The sequence below is a fragment of the Nomascus leucogenys genome, chromosome 2 (assembly GCF_006542625.1).
Source record: "Nomascus leucogenys isolate Asia chromosome 2, Asia_NLE_v1, whole genome shotgun sequence".
NCBI classification, from domain to species: Eukaryota; Metazoa; Chordata; class Mammalia; order Primates; family Hylobatidae; genus Nomascus; species Nomascus leucogenys.
Window position 1 is genome coordinate 154,035,943 of NC_044382.1, and position 19,404 is coordinate 154,055,346.

General features: G+C 56.1%; 1 protein-coding gene across 1 annotated transcript in view; it reads right to left on the reverse strand.

The window, feature by feature from the left end:
- SLC7A5 (solute carrier family 7 member 5) overlaps positions 1-19,404 on the reverse strand; it is a 41,488-nt gene that overhangs the window by 19,877 nt on the left and 2,207 nt on the right. The window contains exon 2 of the mRNA XM_030819923.1: positions 3,372-3,497. Coding sequence (XP_030675783.1) covers positions 3,372-3,497 — 126 coding nt within the window. The remainder of the gene's footprint in view (positions 1-3,371; positions 3,498-19,404) is intronic.

The window sequence follows — 19,404 nt, forward strand, 5'->3', positions numbered from 1 at the left end:
GAGATTAGTTTGTGCTGCCGCTGACGGCTGCAGTCCGAGCAAAGCACAAAGTGCCCCATTGTGTCCTCCAGGAGGGACGTGCTGCTGCTGCTGGGCTCTGGGCTCGGACGGCCGAGCCTGTGCACTCGCTCCCACCCTCCTCCCTGCAGGCGAAGGCCCAGCCACCCTCTCCCTAGGGAACAGCCTGAGCAAGGACACATGGGACGGTGAGTCAGATCTGAAACCTAACTTGAGTACTGTCTGCCTTTCGAAAAGGCTGGGACTAGCTGCAGAACCTCGTGTGACACCTAAGCCTGCGTGTCCCCATGCCCCAGCCTAGGGGCAGCCATGGATCCCCCAAGACGTGGAGGAGGTGAGGGCTTCTAACCACTCAGGCCCCTGCAGAGTCGCCCCTATCACTCACCCAGCTGCCCCTCCCAGCCCACATCTCAGGGAGGCCCAACTCCTCAGAAGGGCTTTCCTGGTCTGCACCAGGGCACTGTGTATGCCCCACTGCGACTCTCCCATTCATGTGCCTATGGCTCTCATGTCCCCGCATAAGCTCTGGATGCAGGGCCATGTTCTCGTGGGGACCTGGCATAGATGCCGCACACGGGACAGAAGACGGTTCTGCAGACGGCCAACTGGGAAGGGGTGATTACAAACTTCCCTGACGAGGAGGAAACATGCAAGAGGCTGTACGGTCAGCCAAGGGCCTATGGGACCCTAGGGCCAGTGGCTTTCCATAGCACAGAGCCCACCTGGGAGCCAAAGGCAGCAAAGAGGAGCCTTTCAAGCTCCGATGGAGCAGGGCACCCAGGGTGCGGGACAGGCAGGAACAGGTGCGTGGGCCAGGCCTGCTCTGCCAGATTTTCACTGCATTCTCCGGACCCGGAAAGGGCCACTGGCTAATCATTGTGAAACTGAGGCCGGAGTCTCTGCCTTGAAGTATCTGGGGGCCCTGCTGCCAGGTGCCAGCGAGGGGAGGGGCAGCTGCTCAAGGACTTCGCGTCCTTTGGGGGTATAAAGTTCGACAAGTGCTTTGGGAGAAAGCGGTCAACACAATGCATCTTCTAAAACCAAGGCATTCATCTGGTAACAAAATAAATCTCTTGAAGCCAAACAGGAGACAGGAATTCTGCAGACGCTGCATGTACCCCAAAGCTCAGAAGGGAATTGCTGGGGGGAGCACGGTGGGAGGACGCTTTCAACAGCTAACGGAATTATAAACCTATTATGTATTCAAGTCGAACAAAAGCTCTTTGCTCTCCCTACCGAAACTTGTTTTTACAAAAATCACGTTCCCCTCCTAAATCTTTCCTGGCTATCTGATGAGCGCAGCCAAGCAAAGGCCTTCACGAGCAAAGCACCCCTTCCGTGCTCACTCCTGGGAGCCACAGAATGGATTTGTCTCCTGACCGTAAAATGTTACTCAGGCCCAACCACCTCCCTGGGCAACTTCTGAGTGCCTGGGAGCCATGGAATGAGCTCGTCTTGTCTTGAGTAAGGTGCTGGAACCTGAGGTCCTAGGAAGGTTCAGAACTGGGACTTCCTGCCAGCCCTGTCCTGCCAGCTCTTGGGTGGCTCTGGTACCCGAGCGACTCTGAGAATCCCTGGTCAGACACACGCATGGGGGATGGGCTCGAGCTCCTGAAGGATTGACCTGGGCCACCTTCCAGAGCCACCTGGGAATCAAGTGGGACTTCCCCTCAATGATGAGGCAGGTAACTAACGCCTGCTGCAGGGTTTGTACAGATCGATAAATTTGATAAAGGCAGTCTGGCCCCAGCACCTGGAGCTTGTCTCCCTGTGGTGAGGTCAGTATAGCCCGGCACTGCATCCCGCTGCAGGCCCAGGTTACCTGCTTGGTGCGGAGACCCCTCCCCAGCTGCAGCCAGCCTTTGTCCCTAAGGCGAAGTACCATGTACAGCCAGCAGGGGGCGCCGGGAGCAAGGCGGAGGCTCAGCTACAGCTGCGTGCTGGGTGCTGGGTGCTGCTGGGCACCATTCAGTTCACAGCCCACCAGTGGCAGGGTGCACACAGGACAGCCTCCCAGCCCTGAGGCAGGGCCCCACACAGGAGGAGGCAGCGCCCGCGTGTCTGCATGTTTTGGCCTAGCCGTGCATGGGGGTGGGGCAGCTCACAGCTTGCTGGGTGGGGGCCTCCCTGCCTCTAGGAGCAAGGTCCTTGCCCTGTCCTCTGCAGCCCTGGGGTCCTACCTGCCTCCCCCACAGCCTTGTGGGACCAGGCAGCCTCTCTGGGAGAGAAGAGAATGAGGCCAGCTCCTAAGTGCTCTGCTCCTAGGCTGGCTCCAACATGGATGGAGACAAACTCAGAAGGAACTGCAGACAGAGGCATCCATGTTGGACTCAAGCAATAGGGCCCCCCAATTCAACTGCACCCAACCACGGGTGGGATCCAGTGCCCGGGACAGTGTGTCCCAGGGTCGGTGACCACACAAATGGGAACTGCTTACGAAACCCCAGCCCGACCTCACCGCGGAATGGCAGTGTGGAAAGGGCGGAGGCTCTGCAGGCAGACACAGAACACAGATCTACGGGGTGTGTGTTAAAGGGTCCAGAGGCACCCAGCAAAATACCAACTGTGTCAGTCCACGTCGACAGAGAACGCAGGTGCAGGGGACGGGGGCTGTTTCACACTCACTCTCTTTGTTCCTTCCAGCAGCCCCAAGAGAAAAAGCAGCGGCGAAAAACGCTCAGAATCAGGGATTTCCCCAAGATCACACAGCACAAGACCAGGGCCTGGGCCAGCCTTAAAACCTGTGCGCCAGACTGCTCTCACCTGCTCCCCAGTGCTAACAGCGGACACGGCTGAGCGATGGGGTTACCAGGTTTGCTTTGCTTTCCATGCTTATCTCATCCTCTTTAAAAAGCAGACAGAAACACAGACAATCCCACACCTGCCCATGGAATGATGAAGGAATCACAGCATGACCAGGATGGCCCCGTCGGGGGAGGGTGAGGGGCGACAGCACGTGGGACTCTGACAGACCCAGGGTGAGATGTCAAGGGGGAGGTCTGCATGGCAGGTATGGCCCCTGCCAGGCCTGGAACGTTCCAAATCCCCCCCAGGTGAGGTTACAACGCCATCAGCTGGGCTCTGAAGACACACAGACATCGCAGCGTAAAAAACGAGAAAAACTGCCAGAGCCCCTCCCAGTGGTGGCCACACTGTCCCATGGGAGCACTCCTGTGTCCCCTCTGGGTGGGATTTCACTTGCTGGGTGAATTCCCAGAGGGAAATCTCCACGGTGTACAGCACTGCAGAGCTTCGGACTGGGAGGCACCCGGAGACGGGGACCTCATGCCCTGTGAAGGACACACAGGCAAAGCCTCGAGGGGCTGCCGGTGGGGCCTGGGGGACGTACTCACCCTTCCCAATCTGGACGAAGCCCAGCAGGATGATCAGGGCCAGGGCCAGAAGCTTGGCGGCGGCAAAGGCATCCTGGACCCGGGTGGCGGCCTTCACGCTGTAGCAGTTCACGGCCGTGAGCAGCACTGTGGAGGCAGAGGGCAGCGGTGAGTTCCAGGGGCGAGTTCCAGGGGCAGACGCCAGCTCCGGGGAAGGCTGGGAGGTGACGACCCCACCCCCACCCCAGGGCCAGGGCTGGGTCCACCAGAAAAACAAGCTCCTTAAACGGCTCCAGTCCCGTGCCAGCCCTTAGGGCAGGTTCTGACTTTCTGGGACCTGTTTTGAGAAACTTCGCAGTTCTTTTAGGTCTAAGGGCTGGATCCCAGGTGCCCCTTAAGATCTGCAAGGGACCTTTCCTCACCCCCCACCACACCAGGCCACGGACTCCCACCTGTAGTCAGGGCTTCGAGTGGGGTCGCTGCCTCCAGAGACCCAGGTGAGCAAGGTAACCCTGCCACGTGGAAGGCGCCCATTACACCTTTTTACACCTACTCAGCACCCTGACCTGACCGTGAGACCCACGCACAGCCCAGCTGCCAGACTCCATAAGGGCGGGGCCCTTTCCTCAAAGAGGATCTTCTGTGGATTCCAACAGAAGTGGGGTGTCCTGCTATCCTGGAACTACCTGGCCAGTCACCTGGGGACGGCAGCCTGCGAGGGGCCACAGGGGCCTGTGGTGAGCAGAGCCGACCCTGCTGCCCTGCTGCTTTGGGGGCATACGATGAAACCCAAAATAGCACCGTGTGCTTCAGAGGCCTGAGTGACCCCACACAGATGGCCAGAACCCCCGCCTCAGGAGGCGCTGAGACGTGGGGTCAGACACGCTCAGACAGGTCTCCAGACACCAGCAAGTTCTCCTGGGCCCTGTAAAGCACCCAGCTCTGAGCCAGAGTGTGTGTGTGTCTGTGTGTGTGTGTGTTGGGGGGTTCTGTTGCAATATGTAGGCATGCTGAGCCACTATTCAGGGATCTGTGAGCTGGTGGGGAAACAGCCACCCCCACAACTTGAAGTAAAATCATATTAACCCCGAGGCAGTGACTCCACGACACCCCTCACTGCCTGCTGCACTACCCTTCACTCCTCTGCCCACGAGGTTATTCGTCACTGTCAGGAGCTTGAAATCTGCCAGTGGCAACGTCTACACCCCAGAAGTGGGCAAAGGCCAGCACGGGGCACCCACACAGCTCGGCTCTCAGAACCCTCCCGGCACCGCACCGGTCAGACTGCAGGAAGGTGAGAGCATCCGAAAGGCCGGAGGCTCCTCTTCTGTCTTTCCCCATGGGAGTAACGCTCAGAAAGGTCTGGCCAGCCAAGGCCTTGAGGACTCGAGTGGCTTTTCCCCAGCTGAACAAATCCTATGGAATTTTACAACGTGAGCAACAGACCCTGAGGAAAGACATCCATGCGAATCAACTGATGACACCGGAAACGTCCTGAGGTGCGGGACGGGCCACCCGCCTGCCTATCTCTCAGAAACTAACCATCCCGCTACAATTCTATGGATGCCAGAGCGGAGATGGCTACTACACACCAGGAAAGTCTGGTTGAAAAATGTCTGAAAGTCAGTGTTTTCGCTGCTATTCCTAAAATAAAATACTTGAAATTCCCTTCCACTCCTCGCCCAAACTGAAGAGGTGATTCTTCACCTCTTCCCAGGGCTCCCAGGGACATGAAGATGTTACCAGTCCAGAGCCCTCCAGTCCTACCCTCAGGGCTCAGCAGGGTCGGGTCAGTGGGTCTAGGCAGCCCCTTCTCCGCTGCACAGGGCAAGGGGCAGGTCCTGGCTTGCCAGTCCCATTTCCTTACGGTTGTGGGGGGCATGACCATAAAAGAAACTGAGACTCGGGGACCGGGCAAGCCAGGGCTTTCCGGAGAGCTTTCCGGATTCGGAGAGCTTTCCGGATTCGCAAGAGGCCGGCTGATTGCATCACTCGCTCATTCATGCCTGGAGGGAGGCGGGGGAGTGGGTGTGGCCAAGCCGCACACGAGGCTGCCTTTCCCCAAAAGGGAGACGTGGCACGCTGCCACCACTGAACTCCAGAAACCAGACAGGCGCTGCGGAGACACTGAGCACTGCCCCCGCGGCTGTCATGTCTGCTAGGGGGTTAGAGGGTCCAGGAAAGGCAGCGATTTGCCCAGAAGTGCCCAACCATGGGCTGTCGTGCCACACTGACGTGATGCTGGGCAATGACGCCATCAGGGCTGTCACTGTGGGTGGGACAGAGGCCAGGACCCCTTCCCCCCTCCCCCACCCCTCCCCCTCCCCCACCAGCCTGACCCTGCCTGCCCAGATCCAACCCAGCTGCTCCCCAACCAAAAACAGTCCTGAGGGGCTGACGGGTGCCAGCGGGAGGGTTCACCAGCTCATCTCCTGACATTAAAAATAACCACAGGGCAGACAGGCGGGGGCCGGGTCTTGAAGTCAGGTGGGGAGCAAAATGGTCATAGAACAAAGGGGACCTTATATTTATTCCTTTTATAACAAGAACATAAATTTTAATGTTCACTGACTTTGGGTGATGAGTAAACAAAGGTTTCATTATTCTCCACAGTGTCCTTTTTTTAAAAGTTTTAAGATGAAATAAAATCTCAAACAAATACATGAATTCATCTGGGTTCAGTACCTTTTGACCTTAAGGAGGCGAGGCAGTCACGGGATAAGTCTGGGGTTTGAACCTCAGTCCCTGCTGGCACCTGCCCTCTCCCCAGCCTCAGCGTCTACACCATGGAGGGGCTGCTGGCTGCCCCCACCCACAGCAGGGAGATCGACAGGGCTGTGCCCCGAGTCAGAGTGAGGGGGCTGAGCACACAGGGTCAGCCACCCCCAGATAAGTGTGGCCGCGCCAGCCTGCGGGGATGCGGGGACAACTGGGCCGGGAGATAAAACCCGTCAGGGGAGATCAAGCCCTGTGGCGTGGCCTGGCTTGATTGGCAGATAGCCAGGCAGGCTGAGCTGGGGGCCCCTCCCAGTCTGGGGTGCTGTCTTCCCCGTCCTCACCTGACTGCCTCCCACCTGGCTGGCTGGCAGGGGCTCCAGAGGAGCTGGGGTCCCTTAGGGGTAGTGCATTGGAGGAACCCCTGCCCTCCTCCTCCCTTCACATGTGTCTCCACCACCCCCCACGGCCAGCAGCCACAGAAACATCCTCGTCTTCGGGTGGGCATTGACAGCAAGGCCCACAGCCCGGTGAAGGAGGGACAGCCCCGGCCACACCCAGAACCAGGGCCAGGGCCTCAGCCAGGACACCTGTCACAGTGAGGCCCAAGCTGTGGTCCTGGTCCTGACTCAAAAGCCACTTCAGATGCCCTCAGGCTCCCCCTGAGGGACTGGGGACGCGGCCAGCCCACTTCTCCTCAGGATCCTGGGGTGGGCAGCAAGGGCTCCCACTGCTCTTGCCACCTGCCCTGCTCAGAGCTGGGGCGTCCTGGGGAGGTTGCCACCACCCAGCAGGAGGTGGGGGACACCCCCACCCCCTGTGCCTCCCCATCTCTGGGGTGGGGCCGGCAGTGATACTGACCTCACAGACCGTGCATGAAGGCGCCTGAACAGGAAGGGCCCACAGACGGGACAGATGCATACCGCCGGCTGACGCCCCAACTCTGCTCACTCACACACATGCACACGCACGCACAGCGCCCCCACAACTTGTAAACCAGGAGGCTGCCCTCTCCTGGCCCCTGGCCTTACCCCTCTCCCCTTGGGGGGATGATTCTCTGAGGTGCCTCCCCTGCCTGATGCCCGTGAGCGCTCCCCTCTGCGGCAGCCAGCCCTGCTCACTTCCCCTGATGCTGGCATCTTGGTCTCCTGGCCCCAACTCTGTCCAGCTCCTGATAAAATCCCGCTACAGGCACAGGGACGATCCCCCAGGGTCCAGTGTTGGAGGAGAGGGGTGGGGGAAGGGCCAGTAACAGGTGTGTTCAATAGGACAGCAGGTGGGACTTGTGAGACCTGTGGGCCCCGGCTGGGTGGGGACCCTGCAGGCCCCATGAACCCACCCCACACAGACTGATGCCTGATTCTTTCAGGTAATAAACATGCACCAGGTACAGGAGCATCCGTGGATAAGGTTCAGGACCAGCCACAATGAAAATCCTCCCTGTGCCACCGGTCCTCACCTGCCCCCGAGCTGGACACAGCAGTGAGTCCTGCAGGGCTCAGCACCTCGGCCTGTCTGTAAGTGGGAGTACCCAACGAACATGATCCTCTGGGGCCCCTTCAAGCCCAAACACAGCCACTGTGAGTGCCCCAGGCAGGCATCTGGCCCAGGCACGCGTCTGGCAGTCCCTTCTGTCATTTTCAGACCCAACAGAAACAGAGGTGCTCCTGCCAGGCCCCCGGGGACTGCCTCCAGGAGTCACTTGTAAAGACAGGGTGCATTCCGCAAATGGTTTCAGAGTCTGTCCAAGGGGCCAATGCTGGGGCTGGGGCAGAGATGGTCCAAGGCCTGTGAGCTGTGCTGCTTTATAGGCAAATGAAGATCGTTTACCCAGAATTGCCTGCTGGAGACAGCACAGACGAAGTGGCCGGCAGCTTCACCAGTTCCAGGAAGCCCAGGCAGCCTGGTACCCCAGGGTGCACCTGGTACAGCAGTTTGCACTGGCCTGGAGAGCAGCAGCTGACCACTGCAACTACAGCTGGCCCGACACCGGGCACAGGTACCAGCCCAGCCCAGTCCCGCCCAGCGCAGCCTGCGGCCCCTAGCCGAGCCAGCACCTGGCAAACCAGCCTTGGAGCTTGGGCCCCCCTCTGCAGCTGGCTGGGGCTCCTGAGACAGCTTCTTTGTCGGAATCCACTCAGTACACACAGGGTCCCCAACTTAGTGGCTGCCCAATGAACATGGGGCTTAGTAGAACCAGTACCTTCCTCCCTGGCCCCTTCAAGTCTAAACATCCCCTGCTCTGAGTACAAGCCTCCACCTTCTCCACAGATAGACAGCCCCTACCATCTCCCCTACCATCTCCCGTGTCATCCCCTGGGGGGACTTGTAAAAGCAGTGGTGGGGGAGGGGGATGGAAACCCAGAGCTTCCGATCAGGCAGGTCGGAGGAGAGGGAGACAACACATCTGCACACAACAAGGTCCCAGGGAGTCGGGCGCTGCCAACCCAGGGAGCCCCCCGCAGTACAGGTGGGTGCTTTCCTGATGGACACGTCACCGCCCCTGGGCTCCAGAAAATGAATGTGTCTGACTCAGTGACCCCTGTCCTCACCCAAGGCCAACCTCACCCCAGAATGGGCTGGAATGCCGAGCCTGCCCATGCCAGCTCCAGATCTGCCCGCCTCCCTGCCATTTCTGGCCATGGAGAGAGGTCAAAGCGGTCCAGAAACCCCAAGGAAGACGAAGCAGTTCCGAGGCAGGGAAGCAAAGGCAGCGTTTCCTTTTTTTTTTTTTTTGAGACGAAGTCTCGCTCTTGTGGCCCAGGCTGGAGTGCAATGGTGCGATCTTGGCTCACTGCAACCTCCGCCTCCTGAGTTCAAGCCATTCTCTCACCCACCTCTACCTCCGGAATAGCTGCAGCCTCTGCCTCCGGGGATCAAGTGATTCTCCTGCCTCAGCCTCCTGCCTCCTGCCTCAGTAGCTGGGATTACCGACACCTGCCACCACGCCCGGCTAATTTTTTGTATTTTTAGTAGAGACGAGGGTTCACCATGTTAGCCGGGCTGGTCTCGAACTCCTGACCTCAGGCGATCCGCCCACCTTGGCCTCCCAAAGCGTTGGGATTACAGGCGTGAGCCACCATGCCTGGTCGGGATGGTCTGCTTATAATGGCTCGATATTGATGTCCAGTCTCTGCAGAGCACAAGGGCCTGCCTTTGGGCCGGTCATACAGATGTCCCTGGGCAAGCAGAGAGCCGATCCCAAGGCCCTGGCCCCACCTGTCTGCTCAGTGTTGAATCAGATTTCTGTGGAAACAAATTACTAACAGGCTGGTGTCACATTTCCAAATTCTATCACCAGCCCTTGAACACATGTCTTTGTACTTTTTTTCCATTTTTAACCGGGGCTGAGTTACACCCAGCCACACAGTCCTGGCTGGCATGGGGGAGGAGGTGTCAGCTGCTGTCCAGAATGGGGCTGACACACTCATTTTAAACAGGCCAGGAAGATGCAGATTTGGCAAGCTCTGAAACTTGCCAACACCCCAAGTCCCAGGGTAAGCAGGGGAACCAGAAAAGGGCAGCTTCTCATGTGGTCAAGTTCTCCTGACGCAAGCGTCCTGGTGGATTTGGGTTTCCCAAGGGTCCTGACTCCAGGAGACCCCCAGGACTGACAGGAAGCGCCACCCCTCCCTCTGAAACTCTGAAACCAGGCCACCCGGTGCTGAAATGCTGTGTGAACTCGGGCAAGTTCCTTCGCAATGCCTGAGCCTCCCTTTCCTGTTTCCAACAGACTGGAACACTGCCTCCTGTTGCATGGGCAAAATATCTCGCGGACATGTCATACAGCACCCCATGAAAGCATCACCATTAATCTGACCAGTCACCGCAGCATGAGTATCTTCAGGGCACCGATGAAGCTGTGGGCACCAGTGATAAGGAGTTGCCACTGCTAGCTAAGTGCGGAGCCTCACACATCTGTGGCCCAGAAACCCACGCCCCACTCCAAACCCTCTACAGCTCCAACAGTTATGCTAACAAGAAAAAGGAGCGAAAACCTGCTCCAGTCACGGTATTGTGGAGATGGAAGGACACTTGTGGCAGCCAATCCAATACCTCCATTTTATAGCTGGGGTAAACGTAGTTCAGAGAGGTTGTCCCACTTGCTGAAAGTCACACAGCAGTTCCTGGGCGGCAAAGTGAGGACATCCAGGTCTCCTAAATCTCACCTTTGTGCTCTGGCCACTTGACTGGGCTTTTCAAACCCGGCTGTCAAAGAGAAGCACCAAGTCCACTTGGGCTCCTGGCCAGCGTCCAGGCCAGTCCAACTCAACAGCAAGCCGAAGCAAATACCACACAATGAACTCGTTGAATAGACTCTGCGCTCAGGCTTAACCAGTGCACAGCCTGTACACCCGACAGGCGGACGCAGCTGTTCCAAACTGAGGCCACGGCCTCTCCCCAGTCCCGACGGGTTCTGCAGGTGCAGGGATGGAAGAATCCCTGGCGACGGGAAGCCCTCAGCTCTGAGCAGGACCTGAAGCCACCTCAGGGCTCGCACCGGCCCAGACGCTGCTGCACAAGTGCTCCAGGGGCTCCTGCCCTGCCCTCCTCACCTGCCTCCTCACCTGTCAGGGATGTTTGATTCCTGGCTGGCCCCTCCCCTACCTGACCCCTGCCAAAGACCCAAGCCACCCCAGGCTCCCAGCTCTGAAGCAAATGACCAGAGAAGTCAAGCGCCTGGCTCCGGGCCACACAGCTTGAGGGACTCAGAGCTCCAGGGACAGTGCCCGGACCCTGCTCAGGCCTTCTGCAGAGGCCCTGGGCTCTTCCAGTTGACTCAGCTCACAGGGCCCCTACACGGTACCAGGTGAAGACACGGCCCCAAGAACCCTCAGGCTGTGAAGCCACACATGTGAGCCGTGGGCAGAATCTTGCATTGGCCTCCAGCAGCTCGAGAGCACAGGGACAAAGCTGGACTGGCCCTGGGGTCACCGTGGCCTTGGTTTTGTACCAGCTGCAGTTTAAGCACGTATGCCAGAAATAGAATTCAAAGCCCCGTAACTGACCGAAGGGACCCCTCGTATTGGCCAAAGAGATATTCCAAAGTTAACCTGAAAAACGAGCTCAGGTCACGACGGGAAGAGGGGTCACACAGGCCTTGTTATACCCCCTCCCTCTGGAATTCAGGTACAGCTGACCAGCAGTAACATTCAAACACAGATCTTGGCCTGGCTCAGTGGCTCATGCCTGTAATCCCAGCACTTTGGGAGGCCGAGGTGGGCAGATCATGAGGTCAGGAGTTCGAGACCAGCCCGACCAACATGGAGAAACCCCATCTCTACTAAAAATACAAAATTAGCCAGGCGTGGTGGTGGCAGGCACTTGTAATGCCAGCTACTTGGGAGGCTGTGGCAGGAGAATCACTTGAACCCGGTTGCAGTGAGCTGAGATCATGCCACTGCACTCCAGCCTGGGTGACAAAAAAAACAAAAACGAAAACAAAAACAAAACGAAGGATTGGTCTCCACAACCTCCTGTCTTACCCAGATATTCCTTTCTATTGATTCCAGGTCTTTAGCTAATAACTCTTTCAACCAATTGTGAATCAGAAAATCTTTTGCCAGGCGCGGTGGCTCACACCTGTAATCCCAGCACTTTGGGAAGCCAAGGTGGGCGGATCACCTGAGATCAGGAGTTCGAAACCAGCCTGACCAACATGGTGAAACCCCCGTCTCTACTAAAAACACAAAATTAGCTGGGCGTGGTGGTGCATGCCTGTAGTCCCAGCTACTCGGGAAGCTAAGGCAGGAGAATCACTTGAACCCAGGAGGCGGAGGTTGCAGTGAACTGAGATCATGCCACTGCACTCCAGCCTGAGTAACAAAACCAACTCAAAAAAAAAAAAAAAAAAAAAAAATAAAAAAAAAAAAAAAAAAAAAAAAAAAAAAAAAAAAAAAAAAAAAAAAAAAAAAAAAAAAAAAAAAAAAAAAAAAAAAAAAAAAAAAAAAAAAACATATATATATATATATATATATATATATATATATATACTCACATATATATATAAAGAAAAAAGAAATCTTTGAACCCATCTGTTACCAGGAAGCCCATCCCCGCCTCGGAGTTGTCCCGCCTTTCTCGGCAGAACCAACAAGTACCTTTCACGTACTGACTGATGTCTGCCTGTAACTTCTGTCCTTGTACAAGGTATGAACTCCAGCTGTGGCCCACCCCCTGGGGCACATGTCCTCAGGGCCTCCAGCCCTTGGTCCTCACATTTGACTCCGGATAAATCTCTTCAAATCTTTTACAGAGTCTGGCTTTCTCGTTAACAAGCAGCTGACCCATACAGTGTCTCAGCAGTGACAGACACTGGCCCACCCCGAGGTCAGGATGACTCAGCAGGGATCAGGTTTGCGGGCGTCACGCTCCAAGGCGCGGAATAGGAGGTAGGTGCTCATTCCTCACATAGTGGGCAAATCCTAGGGCAGGGGAGGGGCGGGCAATGCCAGAGAACGGTCCCCACCTGGGGCGGTCTGACGGACAGGGATGCAGAGAAAGAGACACCTCCCACGCTCCCGGAGGCACACAGGTGCTGCGGCCACCCCAGAGGGTCCGCCTTCCAGAGGGAGAGTTCAGGATTCAGCCAGTATCAGGGAAGGAGACGCTGGGGTCGGCGGGGGCCCTCCTGGTGGAACACGGCAGCGGCGGGAAGTGGGTGCTGCCACAGGGCCTCCGGGGAGCATGCGGGCACACAGTACCAATCTGCGTGCGTACATGTGTCCTGTCCCTGCAGACGGGCCAGGCAAGGCCTGCCCGTGGCCAGCCATCCAGGTAAGGCTCCAGGGAGGGCCAGGCCTATTGGGGGGCAGAACCCTGTGGCTGTCCAGGGTACCTGGATGTGAGTCTGGGAAGGATGGAGAAGGGTGGAGGAGCGCGAAGGGCCCCTAGGGGTTGCTGGGGAACACAGATGAGCCTCTGAACCACCTGTGTCCTTACCTGGGCCAACTGTGCCACCCAGTCTTGCTGACTGACACCTCCCCAGACCCCTGGCACCCACCAGACTCCCCAGGCGTGGCTGTGTGCTCCCCTATGCCTGATGACAAACGGTGGCTTCAGTGTACAGGAGGGCACTGTGGCCCCTGGCTCCTGGCTTGCTCCTGCCTCAGTTTCCCCAGCTGTAAATTGGTGATTATCACTGGCTTCAAAGGCTGGAGTAGAAAGTGGTGGCCAAGAGGTGGCCAAGAGGTGCCAAGAGGTGGTCCAAGCGTGTGCCCTACCTTGGACACCCCTCTCCAGAGGGCAGCTCTGACCCTGGCCTGGGCCCCCGGGGGTCTGCGCAGCCCATCCTTCTGTGTGAAGGCAGCTGGTACACATTTCTGGGCCAGATTCTGCACATTCTGCTGGATTATGAAAGAGGTCTGTAACCCAAGAAAAAAAGGGTCAGAAGTGCCCGTTAGGCTCTCCTGTGTGGCTCAGGTCATGTGCTTCTGTGAGCTCCCTCGATGGCCTTGCCCCGAATCCCGTGATGCAGCGTGACCTGCCCAGGCGCCGGCGGCACTTTTCATGTCTGGCTGGGAAAGTCGGATTTCAGCACTAATCACTGGCTGTCGCCTGCAATGAGCCCACGGCTTGAGCTCTGGGGCCCACCCAGCTCCTTAAACACGCAGAACCTTTGCTAGCTGAGCCAGGGTCCCAGCTGTGGGGGGTTGGGGGTGGAGGGTGCAGGGATCCCAAAACCCAACCCGGGGCCAGGTTTTACACAGGCCTGGACTGAGAAGTGGGGCTACAGGATACAGATGCTGGATACCCCAGGGGGGCCCTGGAACAGGCCTGGACTGAGAAGCAGGGCTACAGGCTACAGGTGCTGGATACCCCGGGGGGGTGCTGGATACCCCAAGGGGCGGATAGAGGCAGCCAGGCAGCCTGAAGACCCTGGGGCAAAACACACACAGGCCCCCTCTGCTCTCTGGTCACTGCTAATTGGCCAACAGGCCTTTGAGTCCACTGACCACAGCTAAGCCCACAGCCATCAAAACCCATCCCTTACACCCTTCACCCTTTAGGGAGGGGCTCAGAGACAGTTGTGGCGATTCCTACTTCCACCCACAGCCCCCCGACCCTGGGCCTGTGCCGAGCGTGGGTGGGTGACATCATCTCGCACCCAGAGCTCCAGACTAAGGGAAACCCTGGCTCCCGTCTCTGGCTTTTCCCTCCCTCTGTTTGTTCCCTTGCTCCTTCCTTCTTTTTGCCAAAGGAGAAGACAGTGAGGCTGAGGGCTGCTCAGTGTGCACAGGGAGCAGGAGATGCAGGCTGTGGAGGGACGGTCACAGCCCGTTCAACTGGCACTTTCACACGTGGAGGCCTGGGATTCCCAGACACCTGGCGCTGGGGCAAATCCCATTCCACAGCCAGAAACAGGCTCGGCGGGGCCAGGTGGATTTCTCAAAGCCTTGGTTGCTTTTGGCCTGATGCGGGCTGGACAATGTCTCAGCTCACAGGTTCCTAAACGCACACCCGCCCACACCAATCTGCTGAGTGACAGCCATGGGGAGGAGAGCTCCCGCAGTCCAGAGACCCCGGCACCGTTTCCCATGAGGCCAGGTGTCCTCAGCCACCCGCAGCCAGAGTCCTGCGAGACTGATGGACAGCCTGCCCCTGCGTGACGGCACGCCTGGGACTGTCCCAGCAGGCTCCCATGCTTCACCCAACTGCTACTCCTGCTTTCAAGGCATGGAGGAGCTGTCTGCAGGCCACTTCCCGAACACGTATGCGCTTGGGGAAGGGACTGAGACTGGGCCGGGCATCTTCTCCACGACTCGGTGAGCCCATCGGGCCCTGCTTCTGAGAGCACCTCCCTGGAGGTGGAAGCCCCTGAGGCCCACAGCATCTTCTGAACCTGCGAGTTCCCACTTACTGAGAACTTGCCTGGGCTAGTGACGGTCCACGGCTGTGGCCGGCACTTTGAGTAGATGCTACCCTCCTCGCTATGCAGAGCCAGCTGGGGCCCAGGGAGGTCAGAAAAACTGCCCAAACCAAATCCAGGCCCAGCCGGAATCTCAACTCCAGCATTTGCGCCTTCTGATAAAACCCAGCACGCTTGAATCTCCAGTACACGCTGCCAAGTCTTTGTTAAGCAATAAATAACCCGCACAACCCTACTGTCATGCCAAGCTCCACATGGCCATCCCGAAGGAGACACATGGAGCTGGTTCCTCTCACCTTTATGACCAGTGAAAAGCACATCAACACAAAGACACGCGTGACAGGACCTCATCTAATGAGACCGACAAGCAAGGGGCTTTTTCCACTCCCCGTCAGTGGGATGGTTCTAAGCACCGAGGCCAACCCATTTCTTGTTTTTTTTGTTTTTTGAGACGGAGTCTTGCTCTGTCCCCCAGGCTGGAGTGCAGTGGCGCGATCTCGGCTCACTGCAAGCTCCGACTCCCGGGTTCACGCCATTCTCCTGCCTCAGCCTCTCGAGTAGCTAGGACTACAGGTGCCCGCCACCGCGCCCGACTAATGTTTTGTATTTTTTTAGTAGAGACGGGGTTTCACCATGTTAGCCAGGATGGTCTCGATCTCCTGACCTCGTGATCCGCCCGCCTCGGCCTCCCAAAGTGCTGGGATTACAGGCTTGAGCTACCGCGCCCGGCCAGGCCAACCCATTTCACACGATCATTTCACAAAAAGAAACTTTCTGTGGGACACGCCTGGGCAAGTGAAAAGACAGCCAGCAAAACTGAGAACCTTGTTCTCAAATCCGTACCCTCTCCCAAGGCAGCCTCAGAGGGCTGAGGGCTGCGGATCCAGACCCGAAAGCCACTGTACCTTCTGTAGGATCAGGCTCAAGGAATAAGGGGGTACAAGGTGCCCTTTCTCTTCCTAAGCAGAAAATTCTGGAACCCAACCTTATGTGTGATCATTTAAAAAAAAAAAAAAAAAAATCAGCCGGGTGCGTTGGCTTACGCCTATAATCCCAGCACTTTGGGAGGCCGAGGCGGGCGGACCACCTGAGGTTGGGAGTTCGAGACCAGCCTGGTGAACACGGAGAAACCCTGTCTCTACTAAAAAATACAAAATTAGCCAGGCATGGTGGCGCATGCCTGTAATCCCAGCTACTCGGGAGACTGAGGCAGGAGAGTTGCTTGAACCCGGGAGGCAGAGGTTGCGGTGAGCCGAGATCGTGCCATTGCACTCCAGCCTAGGCAAAAAGAGAGAAACTCCATCTCAAAAATTAAAATTAAAATTAAAAATAAATAAAATAAATCACTTTCTATGGCTTTTCACTGCTCCAGGAGCAATGTCCACAGATCAGACGCCCAGCCTCTCCTTCACACCCCGGAGCGCCCAACCTGCCCACTGGTCCGGGCTCCAGGCTGCCCACTGCACCTGTCAGAAGCCCCCCTATAAGGGCAGGGTCTCCCTTCCTGGGACATCCACTGCCCTTCTCCGAGCTGAAGTCAGAATGACCTGAGAATCGACTTGGTGTTCTACCAGCCTCAGCCAAGCCCACCTCTGCGACACCACTCCTTTCGAGGGGGCACCAGCTGCAGGGAGTCTGTCCCTTGCAGACCCCTGACCCAGCGACAGATGAATAAAGTACACACACACAGATATTCTGCTCTGCCAGTCCAGCTGCGGGTCCCAATCGCTTATAGGCTCCTTGCTGAGTCCTATAAACAGTTGCTACTCCGCCCTGATCAGCTACTCAGACTCGCATTTATTCAGTATGATTAATTAACGAAAGCTTGAGTCAACACCATTAGAGTATAACAGACATTGTGGACTTCCCGAGTAAAAAGCACCTAAGCACCCACGGTCTTAAGATTATACGAGTAAACAAGCTAGGTAGGTAAGCTACTCAGCCTTTCTTTTATTACTATTTTTATTTGTTTAATTAAAGGTAAAGGGATCCGGCCGCCTTCAGCCAGATCTAATTACCAAAGTTATGCCAACTTCTCGGCCTTCCAAGATTTGTGTCTATTTCTGTAACTATCTATAATATCTTTCCCACCAGAATGATTGAACCCCAACACACCTCCTCTCTCCGCAGGGGCTGCCTGTTCAGAGAACACAGCTCCTCCTTCTTGCCTTACACACAGGGGCAAGAATAGATTCACTCTTGCAGTGAGCACATTCCTTTCTGTCACTGAAAATCACTTTCCAAAAAAAAAAAAAAAGCAGTACATAGACACACACTTACCACACACACAGGTGAGTCAGAGAAAAACAAGTACAAATGGTTTAGGGACACGAGAAGTGTGGCCCTCACTTTCCCTGAAAGGGATCCTATTAACATTAACCTTCACCTCTGGGTCAGAGAGGGTTGGTACTCTAGAGCCTACCTTGAGGCTTTACCTACTGGGACCAAAAGGACTGCTCGAAAGCTATTTTAGGCCGGGTGCGGTGGCTCAGGCCCATAATCCCAGCACTTTAGGATGCAGAGGCGGGTGGATCACCTGAGGTCAGGAGTTCAAGACAAGCCTCGCCAACAATGGCGAAGCCCCGTCTCTGCTAGAAATACAAAAAATTAGCTGGGTATGGTGGGTGCCTGTAATCCCAGCTACTCGGGAGGCTGAGGCAGGAGAGCCACTTGAACCCGGGAGGCGGAGGTTGTAGTGAGCCGAAATCGCGCCATTGTACTCCAGCCTGGGTAAGAGCAAAACTCCATCTCAAACATAAAATAAAATAAAAATAAATAAATAGAAATACTTCTTAAAGCCCTATTACCACAAAATAAATCCAGGAATGTGTGACTTGGTACAGCCTCTTTGGAAGGCACATTAGCTATTGCATTAGAATCCACACCCCACCGGGTGCGATGGTTCATGCCTGTAATCCTGGCAAACTGGGAGGCTGAGGCACATGCCTGTAATCTAAGCTCGGGAGGTTGAGGCAGGAGAATCGCTTAAACCCAGGAAGCAGAGGTTGCGGTGAGCAACGAGCCTGGGCGTGGGCGACGAGAGACAGACTCTGTCTCAAAACAAAAACAAAAACAAAAAACAAAAAACCACATACCCTTTTCTCATTTGCACAAAGCTGGGAAACCCCAAATGCCCTCCACGGCGGTCTATGGGGGGGCGGGGGGGCGGTGAGCACACCTGTTCCTGCTGACACAGGGAAGTCTTCTTAGCAGCTAAAGAGGGCAGCCTCTGCATACTGCCTGGAAACATGGCAAAACCATTTTAGACTTCAAAAAAAGGTGGAGAACAAGTTGTACATTATGATCTTTTAAATTAACAGGCCAGCGATATATTTGTAACAGAAGAAGCTCTGGAAGCGTACACTGTCAGCCACAGAAACTCTGGGGCTGGGGGGTGGTAAAGGAGGAGAAATGTGTCACCCAGGCAGGAGCTCAGTGGCACCATCTTGGCTCCCGAGTTCAAGCAGTTCTCCTGCCTCAGCCTCCCGAGTAGCTGGGACTACAGGTGTGCACCATCACGCCCAGCTGATTTTTGCTTTTTTTTTTTGAGACAGAGTCTTGCCTTGTTGCCCAGGCAGGAGTGCAGTGGCGCGATCTTAGCTCACTGCAACCTCCACCTCCTGGGTTCTAGAGATTCTCCTGCCTCAGCCTCCCGAGTAGCTGGGATTACAGGCAACTGCCACCACGCCCGGCTAATTTTTTGTAATTTTTAGTAGAGACGGGGTTTCACCACGTTGGCCAGGCTGGTGTCCAACTCCTGACTTCAGGTGATCCGCCTGCCTCGGCCTCCCAAACTGCTGGGATTACAGACGTGAGCCACAGTGCCTGGCTGGTTTGAATTTTTACATGATGATGAATTCATGTACGACTGATGTGTTTTTTATTAGAAAGAGAAAACGAGGCAGCGCCCCATCCTATGTCTCCTTCCTGGGGCCAATGAAGCATTTCCCACGACTCACTCCTGGCACCAGCAGGAAGTCAGGCTCGGCACCCAGGGGCTGCTTTTTTTTTTTTTTTTTTTTGAGACAGGCTTCCTCTGTCACCCAGGCTGCAGTGCAGTGGCGGGATCTCAACTCACTGCAACCTCCACCTCCCGGAGCATGCTTCAGACTCATCACTAGCTGGGATTACAGGCATGAGCCACTATGCCCGGCTAATTTTTGTGTTTTTAGTAGAGATGGGGTTTCACCACGTTGGTCAGGCTGGTCTCGAACCCCTGACCTCGGTAGATCCATCCGTCTCGGCCTCCCAAAGTGCTGGCCTCCCAAAGTGCTGGGATTATAAGCGTGGGCCGTCACACCCAGCCAACCAGGGATTCATCTTTTAAAGGTAAGAGTGCAGGCTGTGTAAGCTATTATCCATGTCGTTACATACCGGGCAGACAGGTACCTAGGCAGGAGGGAGACTGAACCAGTGAAATTCTAATGACAAAAAAAGAAATCAGAGTCATCCCCTACATTCACATCTCCA